Consider the following 14,833-nt stretch of genomic DNA (forward strand, 5'->3'; position numbering starts at 1 on the left):
TCCGATTTGAAAAATTCTTTCACCGTTAGATATCCCATTTATCGAGGAAAGCTATAGGCCATATATCATCACGCTACGACCAATAGGAGCAGAGTACCAGTAAAAATCTTACAAAAACGGGAAAAATTTTTACCCATTTTCTTATGTGACGCAAGCGAAGTTGCGCGGGTCAGCTAGTAAGAATATACATATATATATAATATTATAGTTACTATTTAATGCTTGCTAATTCTATTAATTTTTATCGTTTATTATATTTCGTTACATAAATTAAGAAATTAATATCATTAGACAATTCACTCACAGTCGTTTGATTTAAAAAATGCAACCTAAGCAGAGCTTGTACTATGGTAAATAAATAACTGATAAACATACTTATATACATGTAAATACATACTTATATAGATAAATTAACAACCAGGCTTAGAACAAATACTCGTGCTCATCACACAAATATTATAGCCACTGGTACGATCCTTACAAACTTCCCTTGCTTCATTCACATACATACATGTTGTCATACAGGACCGCCGGTTACAAGTAGCACCTGACCTTTTTTGCAAGACATCACCGATATGATCTGTGTATGTCTTTTTAGGGCGTCCCCTCCCAGCTAATTAAAATTTTTACTCCTGTGTTGTTTAATTAGGAAATTAAAATTTCTACCCGAGTAAAACCGCGTGATTTACCTAGTACATCCTACTCATATTATAAATGCGAAAGTTTGTGAGTATGTTTTGATGTTTGTTACTCTTTCACGCAAATACTGCTGATCCGATTACGATGAAATTTGGTATGTAGGTAGCTGAAGACCCAGAATAACACATATGCTACTTTTTATCTCGGAGTTGGATGGATCGGGATTTACACGGGAAGGGTTTCCACGCGGACGAAGTCGCGGGCGGCACGTTGTGATGAATAACTTAATAAATAACTTATTACATTCGACATTGTAACATTTTATTTATATTAAAATACATTTATTGTTACAATTCAGTAGATTTCTATTTACAAACGGTTCCACTCGTAACGATGACGGGTAAGTATTATATAATTTAAATCTATACTAATATTATAAAGCTGAAGAGTTTGTTTGATTGTTTGTTTGTTTGTTTGAAGGCGTTAATCTCAGGAACGACTGGTCCGATTTGAAAAATTCTTTCATCTTTCTGTGTTAGATAGCTCATTTATCGAGGAAGGCTATAGGCTATATAAAATCCTGATATTCAGCTGCATCTTAGACTGGAAGCCGAATCCAACATAGTTTGGAAAAAGACTTCGCTGATGAAAAAATGATATCTTCTCTTCTCATCGTATGGTTAGTGGTCAGCCTAGTGTCAAAGTTGTTCAAGTCCGAAGGCCTTCGACGTGGCTTAACGACTGTTATCTTAATTGACAACAACCGTGTTGGGGGTGTGGACTGTATAATAATAACTCTCTTCGTGGCTTCAGACTTTATTCTTAATGTTCATACTTCCGATGTTGACTGTGCACTGACTTCCGTACAAAAATGCAGGCGTATTTATTCTAAATCTATGACCAATCACATTTAAGTAATAATTTTAAGTATTAATTCTAACGACGATTCTCGTCCCTGATTGGTCGACGCGTTGCGATGCAGCGACACGTTTCCTTTTAAGGCCGCGCGTCCTAGCCACGCCACGCCGTCTCGCGCAAAACCGTTTCCTTAAAAGGTAACGCGTCGTCGACTGCACGCGTGCATCGGTCGCGCGTCGTTCGACCAATCAGAGACGAGATCGCTTATCGCGACCATTTATGGTGACGTGGCGCTCGTCGTTAACAGCTCTCCCCCCGGCGCAGCCCGCGTAGCCTCTTCTACTTCCACAATACGACGAGCTTCCTGACGGGACGTCGAATGACTTCGGTCTCGGTCCTTTCTTCGACGATCCTTCTTCCTCCGTCGCCTCCGGGGTGTATTCGGTCGACGATACCGCTTAGCCGGTCCCATTTTCTCCTTTTCATTTCCTCCTGACTTGGTGACATGTTCAGCTTGACGTGAGCGCTTACTTAGTTGTCGTCTTTCTGTGGGCGCAGTAGGCTGACAATGTTCAGGTATGACAGCCAGGTGACAATTGGCTTGCTCACTTCTGCGATGGTCCGGTCGTCTCGAAGCATAACCAGAACTCAGACTTCTCTGGATTGCTTTTCCATCGGTGAACGCGCGAGTCTGCGCGCATACTTCTGCTTGAGTTCTTCGTTCGGCGTTCCTATCTAAGCCGAGTGTTTTGTTCTGACATTGTTCTTGCCTAGTGTTCCAGACTTGTTGTGGCGAATCATACTTTACCACAACGTCGTCGTCGTAGTTCCTCTTGGTTATAGTTCTTGCTCGTGAGAAACTGCGGTCTGTTTTTTCGTCCGTTTCTCTCGCTGAAGCGTTTGCACGTTGCTCGGCGTCGCTCGCTCGTGGTTCAGATGCGGTGCCGGCTGCTCCTTTGGAACGCTTCTCTACGAAGTCATGGAGCTGTCTGTTTTCGCTCCGTTCTGATTTGTAGACGTGCAGTACGTTCTCTGTCTTCATCATCAAATGGCGCGGTGCGGTTCCATGCACCACCCATCCCAGTTGCGTCTTGGAGGCGGCTGGTTCGTTCGGGCCTCCCACTCGTAGCTCTCGGGAAACTATGTGTTCCCAGTGGTCAGATCCCACAAGGATACCGGGTCTTGCTAGGTCGTAGCAGATTTCATCTGGTGGTAGATCTCGAAGGTGTTCCAACTTCATCAAAGACTTCGGTATTGATTGTTGATGCAGTCGAAGATTCTTTATTGTGCGTGCGCGTATCTGGTGAGGTGTGGTCGTCTTTACCCCACGAACGTGCAGAGTGACCAGTTTACTGTCCTTTTCGCTCTGGTTCATGTTTACGCCACGCAGGTGTAGATGTCGTGCCGGTCCTTCGGCACCAATTATCGTAGCGAGGTCTTCATCTACCAGGGTGATGGTGGCTCCTTCGTCCAGGAGTGCGAATGTCTTCACCTCCCCCCGTGGTCCGGCTACAACGACTGGGCACATCTTGAGCAGAACATCTCGCGGTCCGGCTGCAGATCTATGCGCCACTGACATCACGGCTTCTTGTACAGCTGGCTCTGGTTCCGTAGTTGCAGCTTTTTCTCGCGTCTGGTGCAGCGATGCGTGATGTGGGCGACGGCACTGGCTGACGCCGCAGGGCTTAACATTGCAGTGCCAACGTTGATGTGTACTCTGCGCGCACTTGTAACACATCTTATTCTCGCGGACGAAATCCCAACGCTGATCGGTGGTCCACGCCTCATACTTGGGACACCGAGTCAGCACATGATCTGCTCTGCACGCTGGACAGCCGGGTTTCACTTCGCTGTCGTCGGTAACTGTGTATACTGTACTCGCCTTCTTCCTCTGCTCACTGACGACGGTCTTAAACTCTTTCTTCGATGCGGGTGTTGATCCTCCGGATGGCGCGTATGTGAACTTCAACGCCCGATCTGCTTCTCGCATTAGGAAACGAGACAGCAACACGATCTCAGGGTCTGTGGTCTCCTCGTGTTCACTCGCGTAGTCGCACCATCGCGATCGAAAATAAGGGCTAAGCTTCTCCAGTACTTCTCGTGTCAGCAGCGGGTTATACAGATATCCTCGGCGATCCATGTTCTCAAGTACACAGATGACGTTCTGTACCTTGATCGCGAAGCTGTTGAGCTCTGTTGAAGTTGAACCCGGGCGCGGCATCTTCCTTAATTCATCCAGTGTTCGGTCGATGATTACCTCTGGACGCCCGAAGCACTGTTCTAGTGTCTTCATGATTACGTCGGGGTCCGTGGCCGTGTGTAGTAGTGCAGCTACAGCGTCCCTTGCTTCCCCTTTCAAGGCGCTTCTTAATCGTTGGAGGTTCTCAGCTGCCGATATATGATACATTCTGGTGGTATCTCGTACAGCGGCCTTGAAGGGCAGCCACTCGTTCACGGCTCCAGTGAAGGTCGGCAGGTCGCTGTGCCGTACACGTGGTCGGGCCATCTTCTCCAGCGCTTCCGCCAGTTTGTCCATGTCGCTCTTCTCTCTCGGCGATGGCGGTGATCTTTCCTGGGGTAGGTCGAAGCGTAACGGTCGCGGCTCCTCCCTGCTCCCCCCGGTCGCCTCTTGTGCGCTGAGTGGGTTGGTTTGTAGCCACTCGTCCACCTTGCGGTTATCTTCTGGATGGGTGACCGGTTCTCCGTGCAGACTCTCTTGGTCATCTTGTATTGCCGATATTTCAACAGCTACCCTCTTCTTCACTAGATCAGCTTCTAGTTCCAGCTCTTTTCTTCTGATAGCGGCTAGCTTCTCAGCCGCTTCCAGCTCCGCCATACGCAATCTCGTACTCGCGCTCGCTGTCGAACGGCGACTGTGGCGTGACCGCGTCGATCTGACTGGCGATACTGGCCGGCGTTGGTCTGTCACCACTTGACGTTGCGTCGTCCTCGTCAGCTCTGTGTTGGCGGTGCACACTCTGGCTGTGTGGTCAGCAGCCAGTCTTGAATGTGAAGTGCCTGATGGTTCCAGTGAAAGCCTTTGTACTCGTTCTCGTTCGATGCGCTCCATCTCGCGGCGCAAAGTTTCTTGTGTGTCTAGCTCCCTTCGTTCCAGGGCACTTCTCTGCTCCTCCGTTTCCGCTACGTCACCCTGACTCCTTGTTACTACCATCTTCCAGGTGTTCCAGGTGTTGGCGCAGCTGTTGCAGAAAGCTTGTAGACCGGTCCTACTTTGGTCTAGCTAGCTTCCTTGTAGGTTCCAGACCGCTCTCTGGTGCAGGTCTGGTTCCAGGTCTTCGTCGATCGGCACCAATGCAGGTGTAGTAGTCAGCTCCACCTCGTTGCAGGTTCCCGGCCGCTCTCAGGTGCAGGCCAGGTTCCAGGTGCTCGACGCTCCGGCGCTGATGCAGGTGCAGCAGGTGCTCTCGTGCAGCAGCACAGCTCCCGTGCCGCAGCTCAGCTCCCGCCTCTCCGCAGGTGCAGCCGCACAGCTCCCGTGCCGCAGCTCAGCTCCCGCCTCTCCGCAGGTGCAGCAGCACAGCTCCCGTGCCGCAGCTCAGCTCCCGCCTCTCCGCAGGTGCAGCAGCACAGCTCCCGTGCCGCAGCTCAGCTCCCGTGCCGCAGCTCAGCTCCCGGTGCCGCAGGTCGCACTCCGCCTCTTCTCAGCTCCGGTGCAGTAGCTCAGCTCCCGGTGCCGCAGGTCGCGCTCCGCCTCTTCACAGCTCCGGTGCAGCAGCTCAGCTACCGGTGCCGCAGGTCGCGCTCCGCCTCGTCACAGCTGCCGGCAGCAGCTCAGCTCCCGGTGCCGCAGGTCGCGCTCTGCCTCTTCACAGCTCAGGTCCCGGTGCCGCAGGTCGCGCTCCGCCTCTTCACAGCTCCCGGCAGCAGCTCAGCTCCCGGTGCCGCAGGTCGCGCTCCGCCTCGTCACAGCTCCCGGTGCCGCAGGTCGCGCTCCGCCTCGTCACAGCTCCCGGTGCCGCAGGTCGCGCTCCGCCTCGTCACAGCTCCCGGTGCCGCAGGTCGCGCTCCGCCTCGTCACAGCTCCCGGCAGCAGCTCAGCTCCCGGTGCCGCAGGTCGCGCTCCGCCTCGTCACAGCTCCCGGCAGCAGCTCAGCTCCCGGTGCCGCAGGTCGCGCTCCGCCTCGTCACAGCTCCCGGCAGCAGCTCAGCTCCCGGTGCCACAGGTCGCGCTCCGCCTCGTCACAGCTCCCGGCAGCAGCTCAGCTCTCGGTGCCGCAGGTCGCGCTCCGCCTCTTCACAGCTCCGGTGCAGCAGCTCAGCTCCCGGTGCCGCAGGTCGCGCTCCGCCTCGTCACAGCTCCCGGCAGCAGCTCAGCTCCCGGTGCCGCAGGTCGCGTTCACCCTCGATGCAGGTACAGCAGCTGCTTCGTCCTGGTTCTGATGCAGGTGCTGCAGGTCCGTTCTGACCGTTGCAGGTTCGGGCTTGACCGATGGCGGGTTCGTGCTTGACCGCTAGCAGGTTCGTGCTTGACCGTTGGCAGGTTCGGACTTGACCGCTTGACCTTGAGGTACTTCTTCGAGCTGGTACTTCCTTCTTCAAATCCGGCTCGAAGGACCACTGTTGGGGGTGTGGACTGTATAATAATAACTCTCTTCGTGGCTTCAGACTTTATTCTTAATGTTCATACTTCCGATGTTGACTGTGCACTGACTTCCGTACAAAAATGCAGGCGTATTTATTCTAAATCTATGACCAATCACATTTAAGTAATAATTTTAAGTATTAATTCTAACGACGATTCTCGTCCCTGATTGGTCGACGCGTTGCGATGCAGCGACACGTTTCCTTTTAAGGCCGCGCGTCCTAGCCACGCCACGCCGTCTCGCGCAAAACCGTTTCCTTAAAAGGTAACGCGTCGTCGACTGCACGCGTGCATCGGTCGCGCGTCGTTCGACCAATCAGAGACGAGATCGCTTATCGCGACCATTTATGGTGACGTGGCGCTCGTCGTTAACAAACCGGGACCGATTTCTTACGTGCCCTCCGAAACACGGAGACGCCCTGTTCAAATACCACTATGCGGTCACCCATCTATGAAATGACCGTGCCAAGGTTTGCTTAACCCACAGATCGACTACCTTTACCGATCGATTTACCAACCGGTAAGCGCAACTGGCTACTGGGTCTCTAAAATTAATAAATAATCATTGTTTTTATTTTATAGGAATACCGGACATGGACCCAGCGCAGGCCATTGAACTGGCAGCTCTTGGACGCCAGAAGCCCATGAACGATGTGATAGACCTGGGCAGCTCCAACGTCCAGCAGTTATATAAGGGGAAGACCATCTTCGTGACGGGAGGGTTCGGCTTCATCGGGAAACAACTTATTGAAAAACTATTCAGGTAATATATTATCAGCCTAGCCTTTCTTCCAACTATGTTGGAGTCTGCTTCCAGTCTCACCTGATGCAGCTGAATACCAGTGTTATATATGGAGCGACTGCCTATCGGACTTCCACAACCCAGTCACCAGGGCTATAACACGATACCCCTGTTCATGACTGCTTCTGACTAATGTAAACGACTGTCGAAGATCTTTGAAAATGACAACTAGGGCCCACGTTAACATATCTTTCCAAAGTTGTAGCCCCGTTAGCAAAATATGGTCACCCATCCACTGACCAACCTCGGCAAGGGTAACTTAACCTGAGAGATCTGTTGTTACTAGCTTTTCTAATGGTAATAGATTCCATACTTATCATTATTTATAATTGTTTTTGTATTACAGAGCCTGCGATATCAAGAAGCTGTACATTCTGGCAAGGTCAAAGAAGGGCAAGTCGATTCAAGAAAGATTGGATCACATGCTAACAAACCCTGTAAGTTTCATACATACATAAATAAACTCACTCTTTTTTCCTATAGGCAGAGAATATCGAGTGGGGTTGTTGTTTTCTTTCACTATAACATGCTGTTGTGGAGGAACGAGGTGATCATGTTCCTCCAACACAAAGGGACATCCTCTGACCAGGCGAGGTGATCATGCCTGGTGGGCCTAGGCTGCCCAACTGTTGTAGTCGGGAACTTGTATATATAGTCAATTGCAGTGCAAACTTCGATAGCGCGATTCAGGACTTGTGACGTCAGTTACACTGCGCGTGGTGGTTGGTTGTCCCAGTAGATGTCGCTACACTGCCAAGGGATTTGGCTGATATTCCAGCTCCGTGGCTCAGAGAGAACGTGTCGCCGTCGATACTGTGTCTGACCTCTCACTGGTCGTATCCAGTTATCCGTCCCACCAAACTATGAGAGTGAAGGAATAGAGAGTGTACCTGTGTATTGTGCACACACTTGGACACTATAAACAAAGTCCTGCACAGTTGGAATCAATGAAACTGGCCACCATATCGAATATCAGTTATGAAGACATTATTACTGACTAATTACAAAATTTCCTAATATTGATGTCTTTTCTGTAGCGCATTTCTCTATAGTCAGTACTGTAGAGTATCGAGAGTTTGCTACTACAACTATCAATATAAGGTCAATTTGACGGGCTTAGAGTAAAATATTATTTTTTTCCTACTCTATAGATTGATGTTTGAACATAACGGTCACTCATGCAATGTTTGTAATTACTTACCAAACGAGAAAAATTAATACTTATAAAATACTTTGTATAATTATTTCATTCTAAACAGATTTTCGTGTAAAATTTCTCGATAGCTAGCCGATTGTCGGTAGTCGATAGTAGTAGAGAATCGAGCTACTATATGTGTAACAAAAATAAATGTTTTTAAAGTGTGACGTAAAGAGAAAAGTGACTTTGCAATTTATTTTGAGTAATGTTTAGAATTGTTAATAAGCAGGCAATCTAAATAATTTCTTTGTTTTGTATTTGACATTGATTAAGCAATTTTATTTAGTATTTAAATCGTGGTAAATATATAGAGGTCTGCATTTAAATCTAACTAATAATATAAATGCGGAAGTCTGTTTTTCGCCGTTACTTTTGCAACTTAAATGCTTAACTGATTTTCATAAAATTTGCATGAGTATTAGTTGACAAAATAAAGGCCAACATCGGTTGCGTTTATCAAAGTTAACAAACAAACATAAATATATTAGGTCGGAGAAAAGTCTTTTCGCATTATAGCTGTATGAACTTGTAATAAAATCTTTACTCTACACAAAAAAGCTCGAAATTTGGGTACCTCACGAGCTCACTAAAAGAAACCTAATGAACCGTGTACTCATTTGTGATTCTTGAGGCCAAAGAGATTCTATTACAAGTTCATACGTACTATAATGCGAAAATACCTTTTCCCCGACCTAATAACACGCATAATGTACCCAAAGGTGTAGGCAGAGGAGTTTAAAATACACCCACGTTTTGCTATTAACATTGTTAGTTCCATCAGGCCCCATGTAATAGGGAGCGAGCCTTATACCGGGCACGTTACCAAATTTCGAGCTACTCTTGAGAAATATTGTGATACTAGATGCCGCCCGCGACTTCGTCCGCGTGGAAACCCTTCCCGTGTAAATCGTGATTCGTCGGGAACTCAGGAATAAAAAGTAGCCTATGTTATTCTGGGTTTTCAGCTACCTACATACCAAATTTCATCGTAATCGATTCAGTAGTATTTGCGTGAAAGAGTAACAAACATCCATACATACATAATCACTGGGACAGTTATGGATGAAACATGCATCATTTTTTTTATTTTTCAGGTATATGATGTGTTAAGAACAAAGAAACCAAATTTTGCTGATAAAATAACACCAATCGAGGGAAATGTGGAGGAATTGAAGCTTGGACTTAATGAAGAAGATAGGGCTATGATTGCTAAAGAGGTAAGCAGTAGAATTTGTGAAAATATTATTATTTTTTATACCATACTTAGTTAACAACAGCCGCGCGGATCGATCTCTGAGGTTAAGCTATGCTTGCCGAGGTTGTTCTGTGGATGGGTGACCATCTTTAACATATCGAGTTCCTCCGTGTTTCGGAAGACACGTTAAATTGTGGATCCCATTTGTTATTTTCAAAGATCTTTGTCAATCGTTAACAGCAGTCAGAAGGTTGTAAGTTTGACAACCAGCCTTACCGAAGGGTATCGTGTTATAACCCAGGTAACTGGGTTAAGGAGGTCCGATACGCAGTCGCTCCAGTATAATACGGGTATTCAGCTGCATCCGGTGAGACTGGAAGCCGACTCCAACGTTGTTTGGAAGAAAGACTAGGCTGATGATGATAGCCAAGGGTATAGGCAAATTTGTGCGAAATACGTCCGCGATTAGCCATTATCAGTATCAGTTCCACGTAATAGGGGGCTAATATTTTGCCATTCCCCGGGCACGGTGCCAAACTCAGGACTGTTGGAAATATAGTTAATTAAATATAATCATACAAAATAGTACGTTTGAAAATTTGTTACATATTTTGGCTTGAAACTGAAAGTATATATTTTCAGGTGGACATCATCTTTCACGTGGCTGCTACAGTAAACTTCGACGAGCCTCTTCGTAGAGCAACTCTGACTAATGTACGAGGTACTAGGGAGATACTACAGCTGGCAAAGACCTGTGACCATCTCATGTAAGTAGAGAATAGACGGCGCTCGTGCAGAAGGTCGTGGGTTTGATTCCCACGAGGAACAATTTATTCTTGTAATCCACAAATAGCTTTTTCGGGTCTGGTTGCACTTTGTATCCGTTGTTTGTTTGTAAGCAAGAGACAAAATAACAAGAAAGAAATTGAAGACTCCTAGCATGCTTGTACTTCATCGTAGACCTCAATCTTTATAGACCACTAGAGAACTCCGGGATAAAAAGTAGCCTATGTATTATTCTAGGTCTTTAGCTACCTACATACCAAATTTCATCGTAATCGATTTAGTAGTATTTGCGTGAAAAAGTAACAAACATCCATATATACTTGTAACTTTTAAACTCTCGCGTTGCATGTTTAATGTATAATAGAATACGGCAATTAACGCGAACACGCTGCTCCAGTCAGCCTGCGACCGACGGCGAGTGCAACCTGCGCCGAAACGTTAGGCATTTTAAGGTAAAATGCGTGTTCACGTTAATTCCCGTATTATCCATACATACTGCCTTACAAACTTTCGCATTTATAATATTAGTGGGAATAGGATGTTAAAATTGGTTTCATTTTCCAGAAAATACGTGCACATTTCAACAGCCTTCACCCACGCAACTGAGGAGCACATTAGCCAGGATGTTGAGGAGAAGTTCTACCCTGTACCAGTATCTCCTGGGGCCATGATCACCATGGTGGAAGAGGTCGATGAGAAGAGACTTAATGCTATTACTGCGGAGTAAGTACAAGTTAAAAATAAATAATTATAACAATAAATAAAAAAAAATTAAAACCGCTTTTATACAATTTCTTATTTTTCAAACTTTTTATAGATTTGCTAGTTAGGTAAAGCCATTCTTATATTCCTACCACCAAACATTATCGTCGCTTCATGTAAAATACTGATATTCAGCTGCATCACGTGAGACTAGAAGCCGACTCCGACCTGTTTGGAAGAAAGGCTAGACTGATACATTATAATCTATTATTATCTATAGTAATATTATAAAGCTGAAGAGTTTGTTTGTTTGATTGTTTGAACGCGCTAATCTCAGGAACTATAGGTGCAAATCGAAAAATTATTTTACTGTTGGATAGCCCTTTTATCGAGGACGGCTATAGGCTATATATCATCACACTACGACCAATAGGAGTAGGGTGGCAGTTATAAAAGTTACAAAAACGGAGAAAAATTTGGACCCATTCACTTTTATGTGACGCAAACGAAGTTGCGCGGGTCAGTTAGTTTAGAATAATCTCGTAATTGAAAACTTTACCAATTTTTTTTTCAGGTTGATCAAAGGTTGGCCAAATACTTATACCTTTACGAAAGCCATCGCTGAAGAGTTGGTCAATAGGACAGCTGGAGACCTCCCCGCATGCATTGTGAGACCTCCCATTGGTGAGTGTACCATTCATAATCCTCTTCACTGCTTCTATGGCAAGCGGGCTTATCACGTATCTCAGTTGACAACTAGTGTACGTCAAATTGATGGTCACTGTTCAGTACATTGCTGCTTTGATATAACGTTTTAATTACAATAATCTAAGAAAAAAAACAATGTACAGCATAGTGGTTTGCAAATAGTTGTCAACTGAAATACGTGATAGCCCCGAAGGTCGGTAGTGTATATGTACTCGCAAACGGTCTTGGGTTCGAATCCGTTGTAGAGTTAAAAAGTATTTTCTGAGACTTTATGGTAAGAACTAGCTTTTTCCGGCGACTGAGTTCATGTGGTTCGTGGCTTAGGACAGAATTTTTATTTATACAAACTTTCATCCCCTATTTTATCCCCTTGACGGTAGAATTGATTAAAATCCCTTCTTAGCGGATGCCTACATTATAAAATCTACATGCATGCCAAAATTTCAGCTCGATCCGTCCAGTGGTTTGGGCTGTGCGTTGATAGATCAGTATGTCAGTCAGTCAGTCATCTTTGAGTTACATAATATATTATGTAGAAAGCCTCGGAGAGCACTTTAAGCCGTCGGTCCTAACGTATCAAAGCCATGGAATAGAGATGTACTATTATGCTTGTTTTCAGTGCTCCCATCCTATTATGAGCCTCAACCTGGATGGCTGGATTTCAGCACGCTGGCTGGACCAAGTGGGGTAAGTTACCCCTTAGTTTCTTATGATAACTGCTCTTGCGTCGCGAGGGCTTTTACAAACATACAAAGTACGGACACAAAGTACGACCTGTATATACGTATCCCAGTTGACAACTAGTGTACGTCAAATCGATGGCCACTTTTATCACTATAGCAGGACATAGCTGCTTTGACGTAACGTGCTTCAAAGTGCACGTAAAAAATCAGTACCAGTTATTGTCTTTTACGATAACTGTCGCTGAGCCACATCAAAGCCCTTCGGGCTTGAACAATTTTGACACTAGGTTGACTACTAACCATACTATTAGATCGGGGAAAAAGTCTTTTCGCATTATAGTATGTATGAACTTGTAATAAAATATTTTCTTTACACAAAAAAGCTCGATATTTGGGTACCTCACGAGCTCACTGAAAGAAACCTAATGAACCGTGCACTCATTTGTGATTCTTGAAGCCAAAGAGATTTTATTACAAGTTCGTACATACTATAATGCGAAAAGCCTTTTTCCCGACCTAATATTATAGTAAAAAGCTGCCAATATCTTGGTCTTTTTCCAGATCTACCTAGTCATCGGCTTGGGTATAATCAAAGCGATCTGTGTTGATGGATGTGTCCGTCTGGCCATGACGCCCATTGACTATGTAAACAACGCTATCATAGCATCTGTCTGGGACTCTACAGAACGAAGGAAAAAGACTGGAGCCACCGATATTCCCATATACACCATGGCGAAGAAGGAAAAGTTCTTTAAATGGGGTTAGTTTTTTCTCTTTTTTAAAAAGACTTATCCCGCACTAAGAATTGCTCTTGTGTCGCGGGGACTTTTACAAAGGTATCAAAGTACAGTCAGCTCCAAAAATAGGTGATCATACTCAATCTTTCGAAACCCTATATACTGAAGTGTGCAATTCCATGAAAAAAACATTTGCCATTGATTGAAATGTTTAATTCTAACTCATTCTGCCCGATTTTGTTGTGGAATAATGTGCACATTTCAGTATAATAATATAGGGTTTCAAAAGATTGAGTATGATCAGTTGCTTTTGGAGCTGACTGTGCAGCCAGACCGATACAACAATTTGATCGCACAAATATTAGTTCCGTGAGGAATCGAACTCACGACTTCCAGGCCCACTTGTACCACTACCACTGCGCTACGCCGTTAAAACATTAGTAGAGATTTGAGATTCTTTATTTCTCACAAGAATACAATAATTCACTTATGTAAGAAAATTTAACAAACATTAAATAATTTAGTCTAGCGTACAGAAACAAATAGTATTAATGTGTATTTCTTTTTAGATTACCTAGGCGTAATTATGCGGTCGAAATGCGAACGTATTTATTCGCCGAAAGTCGTGTGGTACGCTGAATCACTTCAAATCAAAAGCCGAAAGATCTACACATTGGTAGCGTTTTTTCTACATTACATACCGGCTTACATCATCGATTTTGTTTGCACAATAATCGGCAAGAGACCTCAGCAAATATCTTCGTAAGTATTTTTATCACTTAAGATTGAGCAGTGCCATACAACGCGACGTGGCAATGCTGCCAACATTCTGGGAACGTTCCCAACTGACCATTTTTTTCTTTTATTTATTTTTTATCTATTTGTATAGTAAGTTTATTGTTGTTTATTTAAAATGTAATTGTAAATGTTATTATTATGTAAATAAATTCATTTACTGAAAAAAAAAACTTACCTACCTTTTATCACTTCTTAGAGTTCCCTATCTAAAGACCTGTCTTTATGGCGCGGTCGGTAATATATGCGATTGACATACCGAGGTACCGGGTTTGAATCCTTCTTCTCCTTCTTAAAGTGCCTCTCCAACTAGTGAAGGTTGGCAATCAGCTCTACATATTTCGTCTTATCGTTTGAATCCTAGTTGCGGCCAAAAAGTTTTATCTGAGTTTTCTGCTAAAAAAATCTCAGAAATTGCCCGGAGTTAGGAAGTTGAGGTCGTAGACTTCCGTGCCTCGGAGAGCATGTAAAGTCGTCGATCCTGCGCTTAGTCTCACACTGGTCGTGTCGGTTTATTCGTCTATAAGAGTAAAGTAATCGAGAGTGTACCTGTGTATTGCGCACACAGACACTATAAACAAAGTCCTGCATAGTTGGTTGGTTTTAATGAAACTGGCCGTCGTAGCTGAGTACCGGCCAGGAACACATAAAATATTTATTAAGAATATTTGGCCGATGTTTTACAGCCGGCTTGCCTTACGTCAATCCTCCTTATACCCGGCTTTTTTTCATTTCAGCTTCGTAGACGTGTACAAAAAAATCGACAAATTGGGAGGCGTGTACGACTACTTTCTGAGCAACGACTGGGATTTCAGAGATGACAATGTGGAAGCCATGTTAAGCCGTCTAAGCCCAGCTGATAAAGCCATTTTCAACTGTGACTTGAACACTTTGGACTTAGCCGAGTACATACAAGTGTGGGCTATAGGTCTTCGCAAATATATACTGAAAGATGGACTCAAAAATTCTCATATTGGTGGTAGAAATCAGAAATACTTTTTCTACGCATTTTTGATTTTTAATGCGGTTTATTTCTATTGTTTGTATTGGATAACTAGTTTTGTATTTAGTATTGTGTGGTACATTTTTAATATATTGTTTTAAGTGAAATTTGTCTTTTTATTTGT

At 44.8% G+C, this 14,833-nt stretch overlaps 2 protein-coding genes across 2 annotated transcripts; both read left to right on the forward strand.

Moving 5' to 3' along the window:
• The first annotated feature begins 922 nt into the window (after positions 1–922).
• Positions 923–14,810, forward strand: LOC142984924 (fatty acyl-CoA reductase wat-like). Its single transcript, XM_076132806.1, has 11 exons — positions 923–1,039; positions 6,683–6,863; positions 7,249–7,339; positions 9,195–9,317; positions 9,938–10,062; positions 10,646–10,804; positions 11,358–11,467; positions 12,111–12,178; positions 12,736–12,934; positions 13,481–13,673; positions 14,444–14,810. The coding sequence occupies exons 1-11, from the start codon at positions 1,033–1,035 to the stop codon at positions 14,808–14,810; spliced, it is 1,623 nt and encodes a 540-aa protein (XP_075988921.1). The 5' UTR covers positions 923–1,032.
• LOC142984732 (uncharacterized) lies at positions 4,519–5,966 on the forward strand. The gene is made up of 3 exons (XM_076132489.1): positions 4,519–4,539; positions 4,754–5,516; positions 5,848–5,966. The coding sequence occupies exons 1-3, from the start codon at positions 4,519–4,521 to the stop codon at positions 5,964–5,966; spliced, it is 903 nt and encodes a 300-aa protein (XP_075988604.1).
• Positions 14,811–14,833: the final 23 nt, after the last annotated feature.

Source organism: Anticarsia gemmatalis, chromosome 28 (assembly GCF_050436995.1).
Source record: "Anticarsia gemmatalis isolate Benzon Research Colony breed Stoneville strain chromosome 28, ilAntGemm2 primary, whole genome shotgun sequence".
Taxonomy (NCBI): Eukaryota; Metazoa; Arthropoda; class Insecta; order Lepidoptera; family Erebidae; genus Anticarsia; species Anticarsia gemmatalis.